At 42.7% G+C, this 17,296-nt stretch overlaps 1 protein-coding gene across 1 annotated transcript in view; it reads left to right on the forward strand.

Moving 5' to 3' along the window:
- Positions 1 to 17,296, forward strand: part of raly (RALY heterogeneous nuclear ribonucleoprotein) — a 152,375-nt gene that overhangs the window by 111,089 nt on the left and 23,990 nt on the right. The window contains exons 4-5 of the mRNA XM_028576498.1: positions 4,876 to 4,948; positions 8,271 to 8,318. Of these exons, the coding sequence (XP_028432299.1) occupies positions 4,876 to 4,948; positions 8,271 to 8,318 (121 nt within the window). The remainder of the gene's footprint in view (positions 1 to 4,875; positions 4,949 to 8,270; positions 8,319 to 17,296) is intronic.

Below are 17,296 nucleotides of genomic sequence, written 5' to 3' on the forward strand. Positions count from 1 at the left end.
TAATGTTAACTAGCATGTTAGTGATCAGTAATTACTAATGTTAACTAGCATGTTAGTGATCAGTAATTAGCCTGTGTCTATGTTATCTCCTTACATATACCTACACTCTCCGTCTCTGTAAGATTGGGAATGATTGAGATTTCTCTTGGCACAGCTACCAGAAGACTTCACACTTTTAGACAGGTTGCTCACGTCACATCTACGTCTTCAAGCTCAGTAATGCTCAGCCAGCACCGGAAAAGAGACTTCTGATATCCTTCACTGGTCTCGTACAGGGACAGTGGATCTGGTGGTCCATTCTTATATACAGTCTATGGTGTTAACTAGCGTCACGTGCAGCGATGCTTCTGTTGCCTCTAACGTACGTTCAGGAGCATCAGAGGGCAGCACAGGCTTTTTAGTGGCACCGAAACGAGGCACCCAAATCTGCGTTGCTATTCGGTTTGGTAGATACCGGTCATTCAGGCACACGGTGCTAGCCTGGCTCCGCCCTCCTGCGTACTTACGCTCAATTTTCTTCAGTACTCAGACTGGGTCTGAGGTATATTTTTGGGTTTTCTCGACCAAATCTTTACCGGTCCGATCAGTGATCAGAGGGAGGGGCTGAGAACGATGGCGTTGAGTTTGTGTGCTAGTTTGAGTTGTAGTTCCGTAATGGCGGCGGAGAAAGATGCGAGCGAAGCCATTTGGTCCGTTGTGGCAACGCTGCCGAATATCCAGAAGTTAAAGTTGAAGTTAAATAAAAACAGTTGTTTTTATCTGTTTCAGATTGGTTCAATCAGAGCAATTTTGAGTAAGATCTTGAGCCAGTACATGAAATGCCTTGAAAATGATCAATAACATCTCAAAATCAATCCTAAAACAGTCAGGCAGCCATTGTTGAGACAACCAAAGGTGCCCTGTGGCAGATTATTCCCTTAGGCTTGTATGTATATACAGAAGGAAGGGCATCTACAGTCGAGGGGGTTGCTCAGTCAAAATTAAAGAGGCTTGGCCTGGTCACCTGTACCTACTTCCAACTGCCTGTTCAACTGCAGATTGGACCGGCCACCAAAAAACCTAAAAACAGGCCTGGGAAAACTGTAAAACATGGAATATTGTCATCATGCTAACTCTCCTCACATGTTGTGATAATTTTACCCAATATACAGTTAGTCTATTGTATCTTTGGGCCCTATTAAACTGATCTAAGTGCACAGCGTGCAGCGCCTGGTGCAGGTGTGTTTAGGGCGTGTCCAAATCCACTTTTGCTAGTTTGATGGCGGAAAAAGAGTTTCTGTTTCTGTGTGCCGGGCGCCTGGTCCTAAAGGGTTGTACTTAGTGTCTTCATCAATCAGAGGTGTGTTTTGGGCGTAACATGCAATCAACCAATCAGAGATCATCTCCCATTCCCTTTAAAAGCCAGGCACGTTTGATCAACCAATCAGAGATCAGCTCCCATTCTCTTTAAAAGCCAGGTGCGTTTGGACCTTGGAGCATTGCTGTTATGATGGAGGATTTACACCGTAATATTTTTATTTGTAATCTTCTGCATGTGTGTGTGCTGCTGTGAGTGTTGTGTGTGTGTGTGTGTGTGTGTGTGTCCCTGTGTGTGTAACAAGCATAGTGTGTGTGCGCTGTGGACGAGCCTAGGAGCATTTCATTAATGCTCTGTTAAAATAACAATGAAATGCTGCGTTATTAACTTTAGACCTGGTTTTTGTTGGTCAATGGCATGATAACTTCCCGCTGCCTCAAGATAGCAATACTCCCAGAATGCACCTGAACACACCTCCCTGTGAGACCAGCACACCCAGAATGCACCTGAACACACCTCCCTGTAAGACCAGCACGCCCAGAATGCACCTGAACACACCTTCCTGTAAGACCAGCACGCCCAGAATGCACCTGAACACACCTCCCTGTAAGACCAGCACGCCCAGAATGCACCTGAACACACCTCCCTGTAAGACCAGCACGCCCAGAATGCACCTGAACACACCTCCCTGTAAGACCAGCACACCCTTGGGTGCAAAGATGGGTGCAGGTGCATTTGCTATTTAAACCACGTGGGCGCTGGATGGGAAACGGGAAACTGCGTCAGTCTAAACTAGGAAAGTCGGGCTTTGCACTGCGCCTTTTGCAAAATAGGGCCCGACATCTTTCAAGGGGAAAACATAGAGATACCAAATGTGCTCTGAAATAATGACAGAAGCTGAGGGGACAGATTCACAAGCTGCTTAGCGAGAGCCTACAATTTCCATTTCTTGAACAGCGAGAGAGGAGTGTAGGAGTGTTTTTGGGCAGACTGAAATGACTTGCTGCTCAGAGACACTGGAAGAAGTCAATAAAGTACGTTTGTGAAATAAAGTCACTGAGGCATATCGAGTTGTGTGTGTGTGTGTGTTTGTGTATGTGTTTGTGTGTGTGTGTGTGTGTTTGTGTGTGTGTGTGTGTTTGTGTGTGTTTGTGTATGTGTTTGTGTGTGTGTGTACTGTTTTTTTTCCCTAGGTCATAAAGGGGAGGGTCAATAAAGAGTTTGGGTTGGCTGAAGATGTGTGTCCTTGCAAACAACTGGACCTCTGCCATTTCCACACCTGGCTGCGGTCAGAGTTCTGGATCACTGCCCCACACACACACACAAACACACACACACACAATTCTGCTTCACGGTGAAGTTAACAGGCTTGAATCTTCAGCCTCTGGCTGCTGAAAACTCACTTTCCCTCCTCATCCATCCATCCGTCCGTCCGTCCTTTTAATATCCTCTCTCCTTCCTTTGCTGCCCTTGATCTTCCAACATTTTTTAAAGACTTTAAAGATTTTTTTATTTTTTAAAAACATTTTTTACAGGTAGAGAAATGTTAAGTTTTTCTTCTCCCAATGTCTGCCACAATTCATCATCAGGCAGGTTAGGTGAACTGGAAACTCTAGATAGCTCTATGATAGACTGTTGCTGTCATGTTGTTCCCTGCCTCTCATCCAAAACATGCTGGAAAAAGACTCCGGTCCCCAGAGCCCCTTAACAGGATAATGGGTTTAGAGAATGGACGGATGGATGAATCGTCGGTGCATGGTTGTTTCCTTGTGTGAGCACAGAGGAGCTACTGTATTGAGGTTCCACCCACATGTGCTGGGGCAAACATACAACAGATTAACCCTATAGTAGTCAGTTGAACAAAGAAACCACAAAGCAGTAGGCTAAAGAGACAACCAGTCCCTCCAGAAAAACAAGATTATGGATCACATTTTTTTCTTTTTTTCATCAAACCACAGGTTTTGCAAGTTCCCGCAATTTCATCGCATAAAATTGAATAAATATTTCGCATATTCCATCGCAGTTTTTAAGAAAACGTGCCGCATAATCAAGGTCTCACGTCAGTTCGTGAAATGGTCATTTCATTTTTAATCTATTGATTTGTGTACACTGACTCGTTTATCTCGGGTTTCGTGGTGGTCAGCACGTAATGGGAAGCATCTATACGGAGTTTGGGTTTATGAAAAGAAGAACGTGGAAAGGAAAGGTCACACAGGAGATGGCCCCGGTCTCCTGGGTGAAAGTCCTGTGTTGTTTGACCCATCCACCCCCCCAACCAACCTCCTTAAGCGGATGTTTGGCCTTTCATACTACTCTCACCCAGCAGACCGGTGAGCGTGGGACATTTCCTCAACCCAACCGTAGCCTCGCGATAACGCACCACGTGGCTTTATTTATTTAGTGGTGTTTTTGGTGTGGTTGAAATGAGGGAAACATACGTTTTTACAGAAACACCGATTTTGATATTAGTCCTGAAAAAAAAAAATATATATATATATATATCTCTTTTGTGGCCTGGTTGGTTCAGTGGGTAGAGCAGGCGCACATGTACTGAGAGGTTTATGCCTCTCAGTACATTTAGAGGTCTAGGGTTAGAATCCAACCTGTGATGATTTCCTACATGAATTCACCCTCTCTCTCTCTTCTTTCTCACCTAACTGTCCTGTCAAAATTAAAGGCGGAAAAGCCCAAAAGAATTATCTTAAAAAACTAATTAATCCTAATTGGCTTCAATTAAGATTGCATAGCTTTTTCTCATTGTTTTTTTGAGTCCCATATATTTTTTTTTCAATATTTAAACTACACAAAAACTAGTACATGTAAATGTTTATTTTAAAATGTATTGCAAGTTTCTTATTTGATTTGGCCCATGGTGGAGCAGCAATATAAACTAGGGGTTCATCCACATTTTCTGCAGTACTGCAACAGCTCTTTAAGTAATTCAAGACATTAACTTTTGATGTGGTATTCCTCCTTGACTTGTGCAAAGGATTTGAGTTTTTTTATTTTATTACCACAAATAAGGGAGGAAAGCCTCAAACAGTACAGCTGGAAATCAGATGTCTTACTTTTCTTCTGATTATTTATGCTTGGCAAGTTGACAGGACAATATGGGCCCGCTGAGAGCTGCCAACTGACTGACTGACTGACTAAACAGCCGAAACAGCTGACTGTATTGACAACGGGCAGGGTGTGCATTGTGTAGACCCAGTAAAGATGTTTTTAAATGGCTCAACAGCTTCCTCTAGTGGAGGTTACAAGGCAACACACCATCCACATTTAGAGATAGTTCCCCTAGCATGGACCTTTTTCACAGCAGACATAGTAGGAAAAGCACAGCTGAGACTGATAACCTTAACGATGGCTCAGTTCCATCAAGTGTCCCAGTAAGATATTTCAGTGAGTCAGCATGTACAATAGACTTTTTTCACAGCAGACATGTTGACATGTCATAGTAGGAAAAGCACAGGTGTATTTAAACCCATTAATGATGGCTGCATTCCACTTAGGTTTTTAATAAATTGTAAAATCTTAAAAAATTCAAACACTCTTCTTTTTTTCCTTTGCTCCTTTTTCAGATATCAATATGGCCGGAGAACCGAAGCCAACCAGATCCAAAAGCCTGAAGCGATCAGCAGCTTCTCTGTACAGGTACACACCGCCATTCATTGGGTTGGTTGTTTGATTTCAATCAGGAGAGACTTTGTTGCAGATATGCAAATATGTATTGTAGAAAAGCATAATGTGAAATGTTCATGAAATGTACAGCGTCTTTTTGGATTAGACTCTATCATTAACAATATTTAAAGGGGTAGAGAAACAGACATAGCCCCCCCCTCGTAAACACAGAGCACGCTGTGGTCAGTCCTTGTTTCCATCAGAGAGAGGTGATAGTAGTCAAGAAGGATCCTTGTTGTCATCACTCGCTGAACAGAAGAAAATACCACGGCGAGTAATAAGAAGATACTGGCGCTGTCAGCTCCGGTTTTCTCGTGCACTGATTCGCTAGTCAAGGGCTAGCACTCCACCAATCAGATTGGTCATTGAGTCCAACTGCCCACTGGCCAATTCAACAAGTCAAATCGGCCCAAATAAAGGCCGACGGCACAGAACGCACCGAACAGACTCGAGTCACCGACCTCGCCAGATAATCGGGTTGGTGTGTCAGCACCTTTTAAAGGTAAAGACTTTAGACCTGCTTGTGTCTTGCCCATGTGTGACTTACTCCCACCTCTGCTGTATACCCATACATGTGTTGACCACAAAAACAAATGCAGGTGCTCATGTGGGACTGAGATCTAAACCATGTTAAGTGAAAAGGGCCAAGGCTGTAAAACCTCCTACACTGGATAACAACACCCTGAAGAACGTGAAGGCCGAGACCTGTAGGTGTTTTATTAACAACACCACCCTGAAGAAGTATTCAGCTTCTATTTTTAACATGTCAGCCTTCTTCAGTTAAAGGCTGTTTGACTTTTGCATGAATATTTAGCCTTGACATTTTTATTGAAGAGGGATAGTATTTCAGATTTGTACCTATTATTAATTAATCATTTATTTTATTGAATTAATTACTTTAGACATCTCACTTCTGTTCCATCTTTTTTGGGAGTCGCACATTCTCAGTAGGACTACTAGCCAGTCAGAAGCAGAGTGTGAGGGCGTGCCCTGACAGTAGCTAGGTAAGGACTACTAGCCAGTCAGAAGCAGAGTATGAGGGCGTGCCACACTAGCAGCTGAAGTAAAGGCTGGACTACAATAGAGCTGTTTGGAGCAGTTTGTGAACAGTGTTTTCACTGTATGCACATCCACAAAAAGCTAATAAAGGAAGGGGGAAAAGCCAAAAAGCATAAGATGAGCACTTTAAGCAGTTGTTTCAAAAACATGCCCTGAATATTTTAAAGCTGCAATATTTTTTTTTTCTTCTTTCTGTTGGATTTCTGAAGCCAGCTAATCTAGTTAGTACGGCAATAGCTTTACATAATTGAGCCGATCAAGTCGATTGTTTACCATGTTTAGACAGTTTGCTAAAGAAAGAGAGCGAGAAGTGAGAGAGATGACAGCGAACTAAGCGGCTGCTTAGGGTCCCGAAGCTACCAGAGGGCCCCCAAGAGCGCTTGAAATGTCCCACAATAGAGCTCATAACAGAGCCGGTCTATTTAAAGAAAAGTATTTGTACATTATGAGTGCTTAAACTAATATTTACAATACACAAGTTGGTTTAGTGCCAAGTGCAGTGGCAACATGTTACAATGTGGAGAGTCCCCCCAAACCAAATCCTGCTTAGTGCCCCCAAAAGTCTAGGCTCTGTGCTGAATAAAACTCAACAGCGTGCACCTACATAATAATAATTAATAACAATTTATTCTTTATTAATCCCACAAGGGAAATTACAGTGTTTTTCAGTCTGTTGTTATTATACACATTACTCACAGGCCTGAATTACACACACACATGATCAGTACCTATACGTGCACTAATGGAGAGATGTCAGAGTTTGGGGGGGGGCTGCAGCTGTCGATGGCCTTGCTCAAGAGCACCTTGGCAGTGCCCAGGAGGAACTGGCAGCTCTCCAGTCCACCACCATACTTTGGTCTGTATGGGGACTTGTACCATCTACCCCTCCAGTTCCCATCCCAACTCCCTACTGACTGAGCTACTGCTAATGTCAGTAGCAGAGGGCTTTCAGGTAATTCCAAAGTAATCCCGTCCGTGGCGATATTAGCCACTCTGGGTACTCCTTTGGCATTTTTCAACGCGCTTGGTCGTGACCCTAAGGGTCACTTCTTGACCCATCCACCACCCAACCTACCTCCTTATGCAGATTTTTGTCTAGACCACACTCTACACAGAGACGCTGATACAGAAATAGAGAAATATGATTCATAATAGTTATATCAGTTGGTATGATAACCAGTGGCAATTGTAGTAATAACAAAGATAATGGAACTATGACTAGAAATAACAGTTGTAGCAGTGCAGGGCGTAGCGGGGCATAGCGCGGCATAGCCGGGCGTAGTAGGGTGTAGCAGGGTGTAACAGGGCATACTAGGGTGTAGAAGGGCAAGCCGGGCGTAGTGGGACATAGCCGAGCGTAGTAGGGTGTAGTAGGGTGTAGCAGGGCATAGTAGGGTGTAGCAGGGCAAAGCAGGGTGTAGCAAGGCGTAGTAGGGCATAACAGGGCATAGTAGGTCATAGTAGGGTTTACCAAGGTGTAGCAGGGTGTAGTGAGGCATAGCAGGGCGTAGTAGGGTGTAGCAGGGCATAGTAGGGTGTAGCAGGGCAAATCAGGGTGTAGCAAGGCGTAGTAGGGCATAACAGGGCATAGTAGGTCATAGTAGGGTTTACCAAGGTGTAGCAGGGTGTAGTGAGGCATAGCAGGGCGTAGTAGGGTGTAGCAGGGCATAGTAGGTTATAGTAGGGCGTAGAAGGGCATAGTAGGGCACAGTAGTGCATAGTAGGGCGTAGCAGGGCATATCAGGGCATAGTAGGGCGTCAACTATGAGCGATCACTTACACATTACAAAGTAATTTGATAAATTTGAATACAAAAACTGATCAAGCAGGGTTCAGTGAAGGGCAGTATTTATTTCTAGATCGGTTACCGCTACATAATTCCAAGGGTTTCATTGTTTGGTTGAAAACCCTAATCCTGTTTCAGTGACGTGCACTAACTGAATTCTTTATTGTAAAAGGTGTCAGAAAACATTAACGTACTATACATGATTCTCGAGAATTCAGTTTCTGTTGCCAGGTTTTATTTAGTTTTTGTCGTGTTTAATTCTCTCTTTCCGGCCCTTGGGGATGAAACAGAGTATGTAGTGGTTTCTTTGCCTCTCCCACACAGTTGGTTTTGTAATTATTGCCTTTTTTTATGCATTTTTTCCCGCATTTGTATGTGAAAATATGAAATGCAAAACAATTGTCTTGCATTATTGTGTTGTAACTATGTGCTTTTGTGCTTCTTTCCCAGTGGCTATGAGTTTGACTATGATTACTACAGAGAAGACTTCTATGACAGGTAAGAGAATGTATGGTTCTTCCCACATTCCTCAAGCGTAGCTTCAAAAATAACCAAAGATGATTGATGTGATGCTAGCATCAAAGGGAAACAGGTGATGCTCACTGACCAAATACACAAGATCAGTCCAAAATATGATGAAGTCTTGGGTTCAATAGGCCTATGTCACACAACAATTGAAGCCCGAGCCCGATTGAGCCCGATGGATACTGCTGGATCAGGTCTCTCTGCTACCTGCTTGGAGTCACCTACGACCATGTGGTCGGGATTGTAAATGAACTCAGACACACACACACACACACACACACACACGCACGGACACACACAGACACTCACACACACACACACACACACACACACACACACACACACACACACACACACACACAGAGACACACACACAGACACACTCTCTCACACACACACACACACACACACACGGACACACAGACACTCACACACACACACACACGCACGGACACACACAGACACACACACACGCACGGACACACACAGACACTCACACACACACACACACACACACACACACACACAGAGACACACACACAAACACACACAGACACACATACAGACACACACACACAGAGACACACACAGACACACACTCTCACACACACACACACGGACACACACACACACACACACACAGACACAGACACAGACACACACACACAGACACACACACACACACACACGCACACATACACAGAGACACACACGCACGCACACACACACACATGCACACACACACATACACAGACACACACACACACACGCACGCTCTCTCAAAGTAAACAATTTGGAAACGGTAAAAAAGTCAAAAGGTCCGAGATCACGTCCAGAAACTATCAGAGACTTCAACGGTAGAAGCTCTAGCCATTCGCGGTTTCTATGGTAGCAGCGAGTTGGACCAATCAGAGAAGTTGCTGTTACGCTTAGGATTGTGGGTAGTGTAGTTTTTCTCCATAAGATCGCAGATAAAACCATTTTTTTCTTAAAACAAGGTTAATTTTATACAGACTTCTAACTTCCACAGGAGCAGAAACCTTCGTTACACAACCACGGTATAAACTTCCAACGTGTCGGCTGTGTGGAGGTATTTCGAGATATGTAACACAGATAACAAACTTGCTATTTGCAGTAGCCTACTTGTAAAGCACAAGTGATGCGATGAGGCATAAAACAACTCTCGTTGCACACCACTACTAACCCATCAGCAGCCTCTACCTCTACTAACCCATCAGCAGCCTCTACTAACCCATCAGCAGCCTCTACTAACCCATCAGCAGCCTCTACTAACCCATCAGCAGCCTCTACTAACCCATCAGCAGCCTCTACCTCTACTAACCCATCAGCAGCCTCTACTAACCCATCAGCAGCCTCTACTAACCCATCAGCAGCCTCTACTAACCCATCAGCAGCCTCTACTAACCCATCAGCAGCCTCTACTAACCCATCAGCAGCCTCTACCTCTATCTGCATTTGATAATACGTTTGTGAAATGGAAGTTAGAAAGAGAACGAGTGCATGTCGTGCTACGTGTTGACAGTGAACGGTGTTCTGATGTAAGGCATTTGGCAGACCTGTTCAAGGAAGAGACGATGTACAGGTTTTTATTTGAAAATGTATTTTTATTTATTTTACTTCTAAGGACTGAAGTTTGAAGTCTGAACTTATGTGGCACTGGCCACTGACTATTTTTCAGGGGTGAATGTCTGTCTACATTTGTAAAAAGAGTCAAATGTTTGTCTTATGTATTGCCTTATCTACAACACATGAGTGTAATAAGGTAAAGGTAGTACAGGAGAGATACTTGGATTTATCTTCAGTAGAATTAGTGTATAGTGTATAAGTGTATATATATCAGGTGAAAAATCGGCCAAAATGAGTTTGAAAATATCGGCATATCGAATATCGGCCAAAATCCAATATTGTGCATCCCTACCTATGTGTTCCTTGTGTACAGCAGCAGTGGTAGTATGTTCCCTGTGTACAGCAGTATTAGTACTATGTTCCCTGTGTACAGGGTTAACGCTTTTGCAAGGCACTGTATACGTGTCCCATTCTCATTAGGGGATGAGTGGGACAGAAAGTACATGTGTCCAGCTGAAATTAATCAGCTATGAGTCATCCAGATTAGATTAGATTGGATTGTCATTGTGCAGAGTACAAGTACAAAGACAACGCAATGCAGTTTACGTCCAACCAGAAGTGCAAAAAGAGCAGAAAAGTGCAAAGTGATATACAAGTATAGACAGGACAAGAAGTATAGTGCAGTGAAGACAGTAGTGCACAGTTGGTTTTGGTTTACAAACAATCCCAAATGTCAAAATAATTCATGCCTCCAATCTCAGGATGGGATGCTTGCATTTACCCTGAGACAAAATAATAAATCAATCCAGGGTTATTCAGTGTCATATGCAGAGGTTTTGAAACTTTTGCGTTGCAGAGGTTTTGTGTTTCCCAAAAGACAGTCATGCTTGTGAGCGATAAACAAAAACCACCACCCCCACCGAAACCTCTTTTGACTCCTGTCATAAGACCTCAAGCTTTGTCTCTCTGAAATAAAGCAGCAGAAATGGGTAATCAAGGATTATTCATCTCGCTGGGAGAGGAAGAGCTGTTGTCTCTGGGAATTCTCTGAATTATACTGAACATGTCACGAGTTACTTTGTCCGTGCTCATTCGAACAAAGAGGAATGTTGTTGAACACATGGCTTGCCCTCTGGATCTAACGATAGGCATTCCATGCGTTCTCAGTCACTGGAGTGCCCTGCTTTGACTTGACAAATGAAACATTTCTCAAGATGGCTGCTATGCCTTGTGTCTGAGAGCATAGACAGTATATATACTGGACCAGCAGACCCCGTGTCTCTGGTCTGAGACCAGTGGAGGATATCAGAAGTCTCTTTCCCGGTGCTGGCTGAGTGTTACTGAGCAGCCTCCAACTGAGCTTGAAGACGTAGATGTGACGTGAGCAACGTGTCTGAAAGTGTGAAGTCTTCTGGTAGCTGTGAGAGAGAAATCTCAATCATTCCCAATCTCACAGAGACGGAGAGTGTAGGTATATGTAAGGAGATAACATAGACACAGGCTAATTACTGATCACTAACATGATAGTTAAGAGTTAAACCTAAACAGCTAATGGAAGTCCAAACTGCCTGTGAGCTTCTCCTGTACTATACGGTAATTCCTCTACTGTGTGACAGTAAGTCTCGTGGTTATGACCCAATCGTTAGCCTATTGTTATAAAAGCGTCTGCTACGGAGCCATAACGTGAGCTACAAGGTAATGGAGCCTTTTATACATTGTCGTGTTTCTTTAGAAATAAAAAAATAAACAAATAGTCTTTAAACGCTTCAGATGTAAAGTTATTCTCTGTCAAAGTGACGTCAAAATGAATGGGAGTCAATGGGATGCTAACGGGAGGTGATCGTTTTGTAGCATTAAAATGGCGCCATAGGAGGTTCGAGTTCTGAAGCGAAGCTTACCCCCTTGTCTGAGAGTCAGGCCTGTCTAAATCTAATAAGAGTCTACGTATGTAACCCTCTCTTAAAGGTCCAATGTGTGGGAGTTGCTCCCATCTAGTGTTGAGATCATATTTCATGAACTCTCTCTCACCACGCAGCTCAAAGTAGATATTACAGCTACGGTAGCCTTCACGCTTCTAAAAGCCGATCTCTTGCTCTTTTCAATCTCCTTTTTCTTTTCATGGCCGAAGAAGAAGAAGAAGACTCCTGTTCCTGAAATTGGGATTTTGAATATGTGTGGTCCTCCATGTTTCCTTCTTAGAACTTGCCACCGGGGCCGGGAAGCTACGATACCCATTAGCAGCATTAGCAGCAACTGAGAGTTTAACCTGTGACAGAGAAAACATGAAAGGTGGAGCAGTATGTCCTGTATGTCCCTTATACACACACACACACACACACACACACACACACACACACACACACACACACACACACACACACACCCCAGGCGCGTAGTCAGTAATGGGCCAGGGTGGCACTGGCCCGCCCAGCCAAGTTTGATCAAAATAAGTTTTGTTATGAAAAATATTCAAATGTATGTAAAAAAAAGAAATAGTAACATAACTAGTTGTGTCTTCTCTTCTGATTAAAACAAAACTGTTTAAACCACAGAATAAGGATCAAACAATTAGCACGCCTTGGAACGTATAGGTGGTTGCTACGGTAACAACAGGCAGACTCTCCGGGCTGCCTTCAGTAGCTAACGTTAGCTAGGTGGCTTTTTAGACAACGTACCATGGATGTGTTAAGCAATGCATTGTTAAAAGTTACTGCGACAACAATGGCTTCTCCTCAAAGTGGTAGGGACAGTTTTCGTGGATGGAATCCAGTGGAAATAAGGACAAGCTTTTCTGCAGCATGTGCAGACATTTCCCCAGCGGAGCTGACAGCCAATCAGAAATTACTTATTTATCCCTGTACGGTGTCCGTGAGTGCAGAGAAAGGCACCTTTAAATAAAATGTATTATTATTAATCAGAGAAGGTTTGACAAATCCTCTAGAGCAACCTGGGACTAGATGGCAGAAATATGGATATTGAGCGTGCCCAGAAAATTGGCCAGTACCGGGAGGAGCGAAGGTCTAGGAAAACTGTTGTGAAACATTGTGCTTTAAAAGGCAGAGAGAGTATCCGTTCTTCTGCCAAGAAATTCAACATCTATATAAATGAAGGCTTCTCAGAGGCTGTGCAACTTCAGAGGAATGCCCAAGTTGAAAGCTGCCTGAGAAAAGCGGGATTAAAGCCAGCCTGAAGAATGATACGCTGGTCGTCATGCCAAGTGGCAAACAAACTCAATATTCTACTTAAAGTGCCTCATGGTTTAATATTTTTATTGAAGGATGTTTTCATTGGTTGTCTCTATACACCCAGTTCTAAGGAGAAATATTTGGATAGAATATGTGAAACTTTAGATATATTGACAGATGAAAATACAGATATCTTTCTTCTTGGCAACCTGAATAATAATAAATTTTATTTAAAAGGCGCCTTTCTCGGCACTCAAGGACACTGACGTCACGGTTTCAGCAGGTGGACCCAAATGCAAGACTCTTCCAGTCAGGAGTGCAGAACAAACACACTTTATTGTGACTCAACAACTACAAACTCACAACTACAGATGAACAGAGAGAGACGAACCAACAAGAGACAAAGTAACAGAGAGGTGTAGAAATACTCAGACCAATAAACAGAAGGACAGGGGATTGGACAAGACCGTAACGAGCAACAGGTTAGAGTAGAAACGGAGGGAAACTAACGAGACAATTGGGAACAGGTGAAAACAGAACTGGAGGGAAACTAAAAAGAGAGGAAGTGCAGACCATATAATGGGAAGGGTGGAGACAAAGACAGATGACTGACAGGTGACAGGACACGTGGAACACAGCAACAAGCACAGATAACAAAATACACAAAAAGGCCACAAGAGTGGCACAAAGGCAATAGCCTAAGTCTCAGCCGGATCCTGACACCGTACAGGTACACAAACAACATTAAAAGCAGCAAAAAATAAAGAATACAACAGCAATAAAGCAACAGACAGAGACAGAGCAATTGACATCAAATGGAATATGCAGTTTTAAGTTTTTAGTATTAGGTAAGAAGATGATTTCTATGGCAGATAGTGATTGACAGTTTTCAACCTTACTCAGGTTGTGACCCACGTTTCATTAATTAATCCTTGTGGTGTCTTCCTGTAAACCATAAAAAAAAAAACTTTGGTTGTCCCTATCTCAATATTTCAGTCACTTTTTTCAAAGTTTTGTATTTTACATTTTAGTGGGGTTTTTTCCCATTGTTTTGGTCACATTTTTCAATATCTGAATCGTTAATCGTTTGTTTTTGTCATTTTTTCAATGTTTTGGGTGCTTATTTTTTATGTTTTTGACACTTTTTTTTTTTAGGGCCCGAGCACGAAAGTGAACTGAGTGCAAGGCACCTATTGATTTTGCAAGGATTATTATTATTCTGCGCATTTTTCACATTTTTGAGGGGCTTAGCATGTTGGAAAACTCACCAAAATTTGCACACGTCATACCTTAGAAACTACAAAGTTATGTAGTGATTAGGCTCAGTTGTTGCCAGGGGGCTCCATAGCGCCACCTAACATGCTCCTTAAATTGGACAAAAGTAATTAGATAATATACCAAATTTGGAGGGAACATGGGTCTCATCTTGAACTCCATGATACTATTTTTAGAAAAAATTACAAATTCTAAAATTTGCAAAAAATTGATTTTCATGCGAAAATCTTCATTTTACCAACACTTAGGATTAGCATTAGGATGCACGAAAACTCTCAAAATTTGGCAGCCATGTGCAGAATATTAAACTCTTTCATGTGAATACACATTTAGGCTTGGGAGTGGTATGGTTGCTCTATAGCGCCCCCTTATTTGGATTTTAGCCCCTGGGCACATTTTTGATGGACTCAATATATACGAAAACTCACAAAAATTGGCGCCCACATAAACACGTGGGAGCTTTGCGAGATTATACAGCGATATATAGCACCGTGGAAGGGCTTAACTTGGACATAATTGCTCTGATCTTCACCAAATTTAATACACATATTACTCTAATCATTCATATTTCCCATATACCTTCATTAGCTCCGCCCCAACCGGAAGGCGGACATTATTAATTATTCATTTTTCATGTGTTTTACATTCTTTCGAACTACTCCTAGGCCATGATTTCAATCTTCTTGAATCTTTGCAGGTAGTATGTGTTGACCCTCATTACGAAAAGTTAGCGAAAGAATTTTGATATTTGAAAAAATGCGCAATTTACAGCAACTTACGGTCTAATCAGGAAGTTGCGTTATCTTGGCAACAACTGTTCCTATTGCCCCCAAAACCTTGTTCCTCATGGCCGGTTTAGCATATGTTCCAAACTTCGCGGTAATCGGCCATTAGATGGCGCAGTTTTAATTTTATTTCAGTAATCGGCAATATATTGATATATGGGAAACCTACTTTGTCTAACTGCTCCTGGGGCGTCAGTCCAATCGGCACGAAAACTTGCACATAGACTCGAAGGACCCTCATGACAAAAAGTTATCAAAAAATTTGTGATAGCTAAAACAACGCGCAAGTTATGGAGGACCAACTTCCTGAAGGTGGCTGTTAAAACATGAACGGTTGTATCTTGGCAAAAGTTATTCTTGGTCATGTAAAAAAACTTTGAAAACGGGTCAAATTTTACCCGAGGACAACATGAGGGTTAAACGGGCTGTTGCCATGGACGGGTTTCTGATCATTGACTACGGAAGACCGTTTTCATCAGTGGGTAACCTCTGTATGAGTAGCCATGTATTAAGCTCTTTAATGAGCGGGATACTTTAGAGCGAGCAGGTCATTAATTTCGAATTAGAACCCCTTCAGGCTGATCCAAGACCCTTCAGCTGGGCACCACCCTGTCGGTGTTCGAATTCACAACCCTGACGCGGTTCACTCTACATTATCCCTTACTTAATAATGTTGACTCATTTGTGAAAGATTGTTAAAAATGTACAATGCTTTTGATGTACGTCATTGCCAACATTGTGCAACATCGTGGCTGCGCAACTGATACATATCCGAGCCTCCCAAACAGTTGACCTGGGACTCAGTTGGCTGCTTGTCGGTTAACAGTTAATGATAAAGAGAATCTCCTATCAGTAAAAAAAACACCTAAATTAGCATCTGTATGCATGACATTACTCAGATAAAGGGCATTATTTGCATTGGATAGTATGGCTAAACTCTCCTGCCCACCTGCACAAACCAAAGCACACTGCTCTGCTTTTCCTCCAGTTTTTGCTGCCATAGTTCAACATTGACCTAAATATTGTGACTTTCACAATGAGCATCCAGTGGCTTTCTGGCTTGGATGAAAAGTATATATTATGACAATAATGCCCAGGCTGCCATTGCTCAAGAGCACCTTGGCAGTGCCCAGGAGGTGAACTTGCTCCTCTGCAGCTACCAGTCCACCACCATATTACAGTCTATATGGGGACTTGAACCAGCAGCCCTCTAGTTCTCAACCCAACTCCCTACTGACTGAGCTACTGCCCCCGCTGACCTCTTTTAAACATCAGATTTTAACTTTACTTGAGATGATGGTAAATCTTTCCACGTATCTTCTGCCAACTGAATCATAAAACATCCAAAGTGATGTAATAATAATGATCTCCATAACCTTGCACAACCCTTTCCTGCTTGCACACTTGATGTGAAATACTGTACAGGTAGTAGAAGAAGAAGAAGAAGAAGAAGACAAGGGGCTTTATTGCTGTGCCCTAAGGTGTGGTGCTCTTGCTCGATCAGTCAGTTCATCCGTTGTCCTATTGGCCCATCTGTTGTCCCAATGTTCCTCCAACACGGAGCACATTTTTTCATTCAGCATTGGCCAGACTTGCATCAAATGCTTCACTTTAGTCGTAAATTCCTAATCCAGATAAATGCGCAACCATGGAAAAAGATCTCTTTATTCATCCAGGCCGCTTTCAATACTTCTCTGTTAATATCGTAGTTTGCGAAATGCACAATAATTGGTCTCATGAACCAGTCCCTTGCCTTTAATATACCCACACTATGTGTTCTGGGAATTTGGGGTTAATTTTCCATGAGCAGAACATCTTTAAATAATTTCTGCATGAAAGCAGTTATGTCGTTCCCTTCACTCTGCTCTGCTGTGTTGTAGATGCACACATTATTTTTGTACACATTAAAACCGTTTTTACTTGCATTCGTTGAAATCTGTTAGGTCCATATGTGTGTTTGTGTTATGTGGTGAATGTGAAAATGAACTGCTGCCTCTTCTGTCAGCTCTAGACACTGAACAGAAATAAGCAGAGAAATCAGACCAATCAAAAAAGCTGGTCATTCTGACATCATACTGCCTGAGCTCATTACTATTCATGAGCTCGCCCAGTTGGGCTG

This window comes from Perca flavescens, chromosome 4 (genome assembly GCF_004354835.1).
Source record: "Perca flavescens isolate YP-PL-M2 chromosome 4, PFLA_1.0, whole genome shotgun sequence".
In the NCBI taxonomy this organism is placed as follows: Eukaryota; Metazoa; Chordata; class Actinopteri; order Perciformes; family Percidae; genus Perca; species Perca flavescens.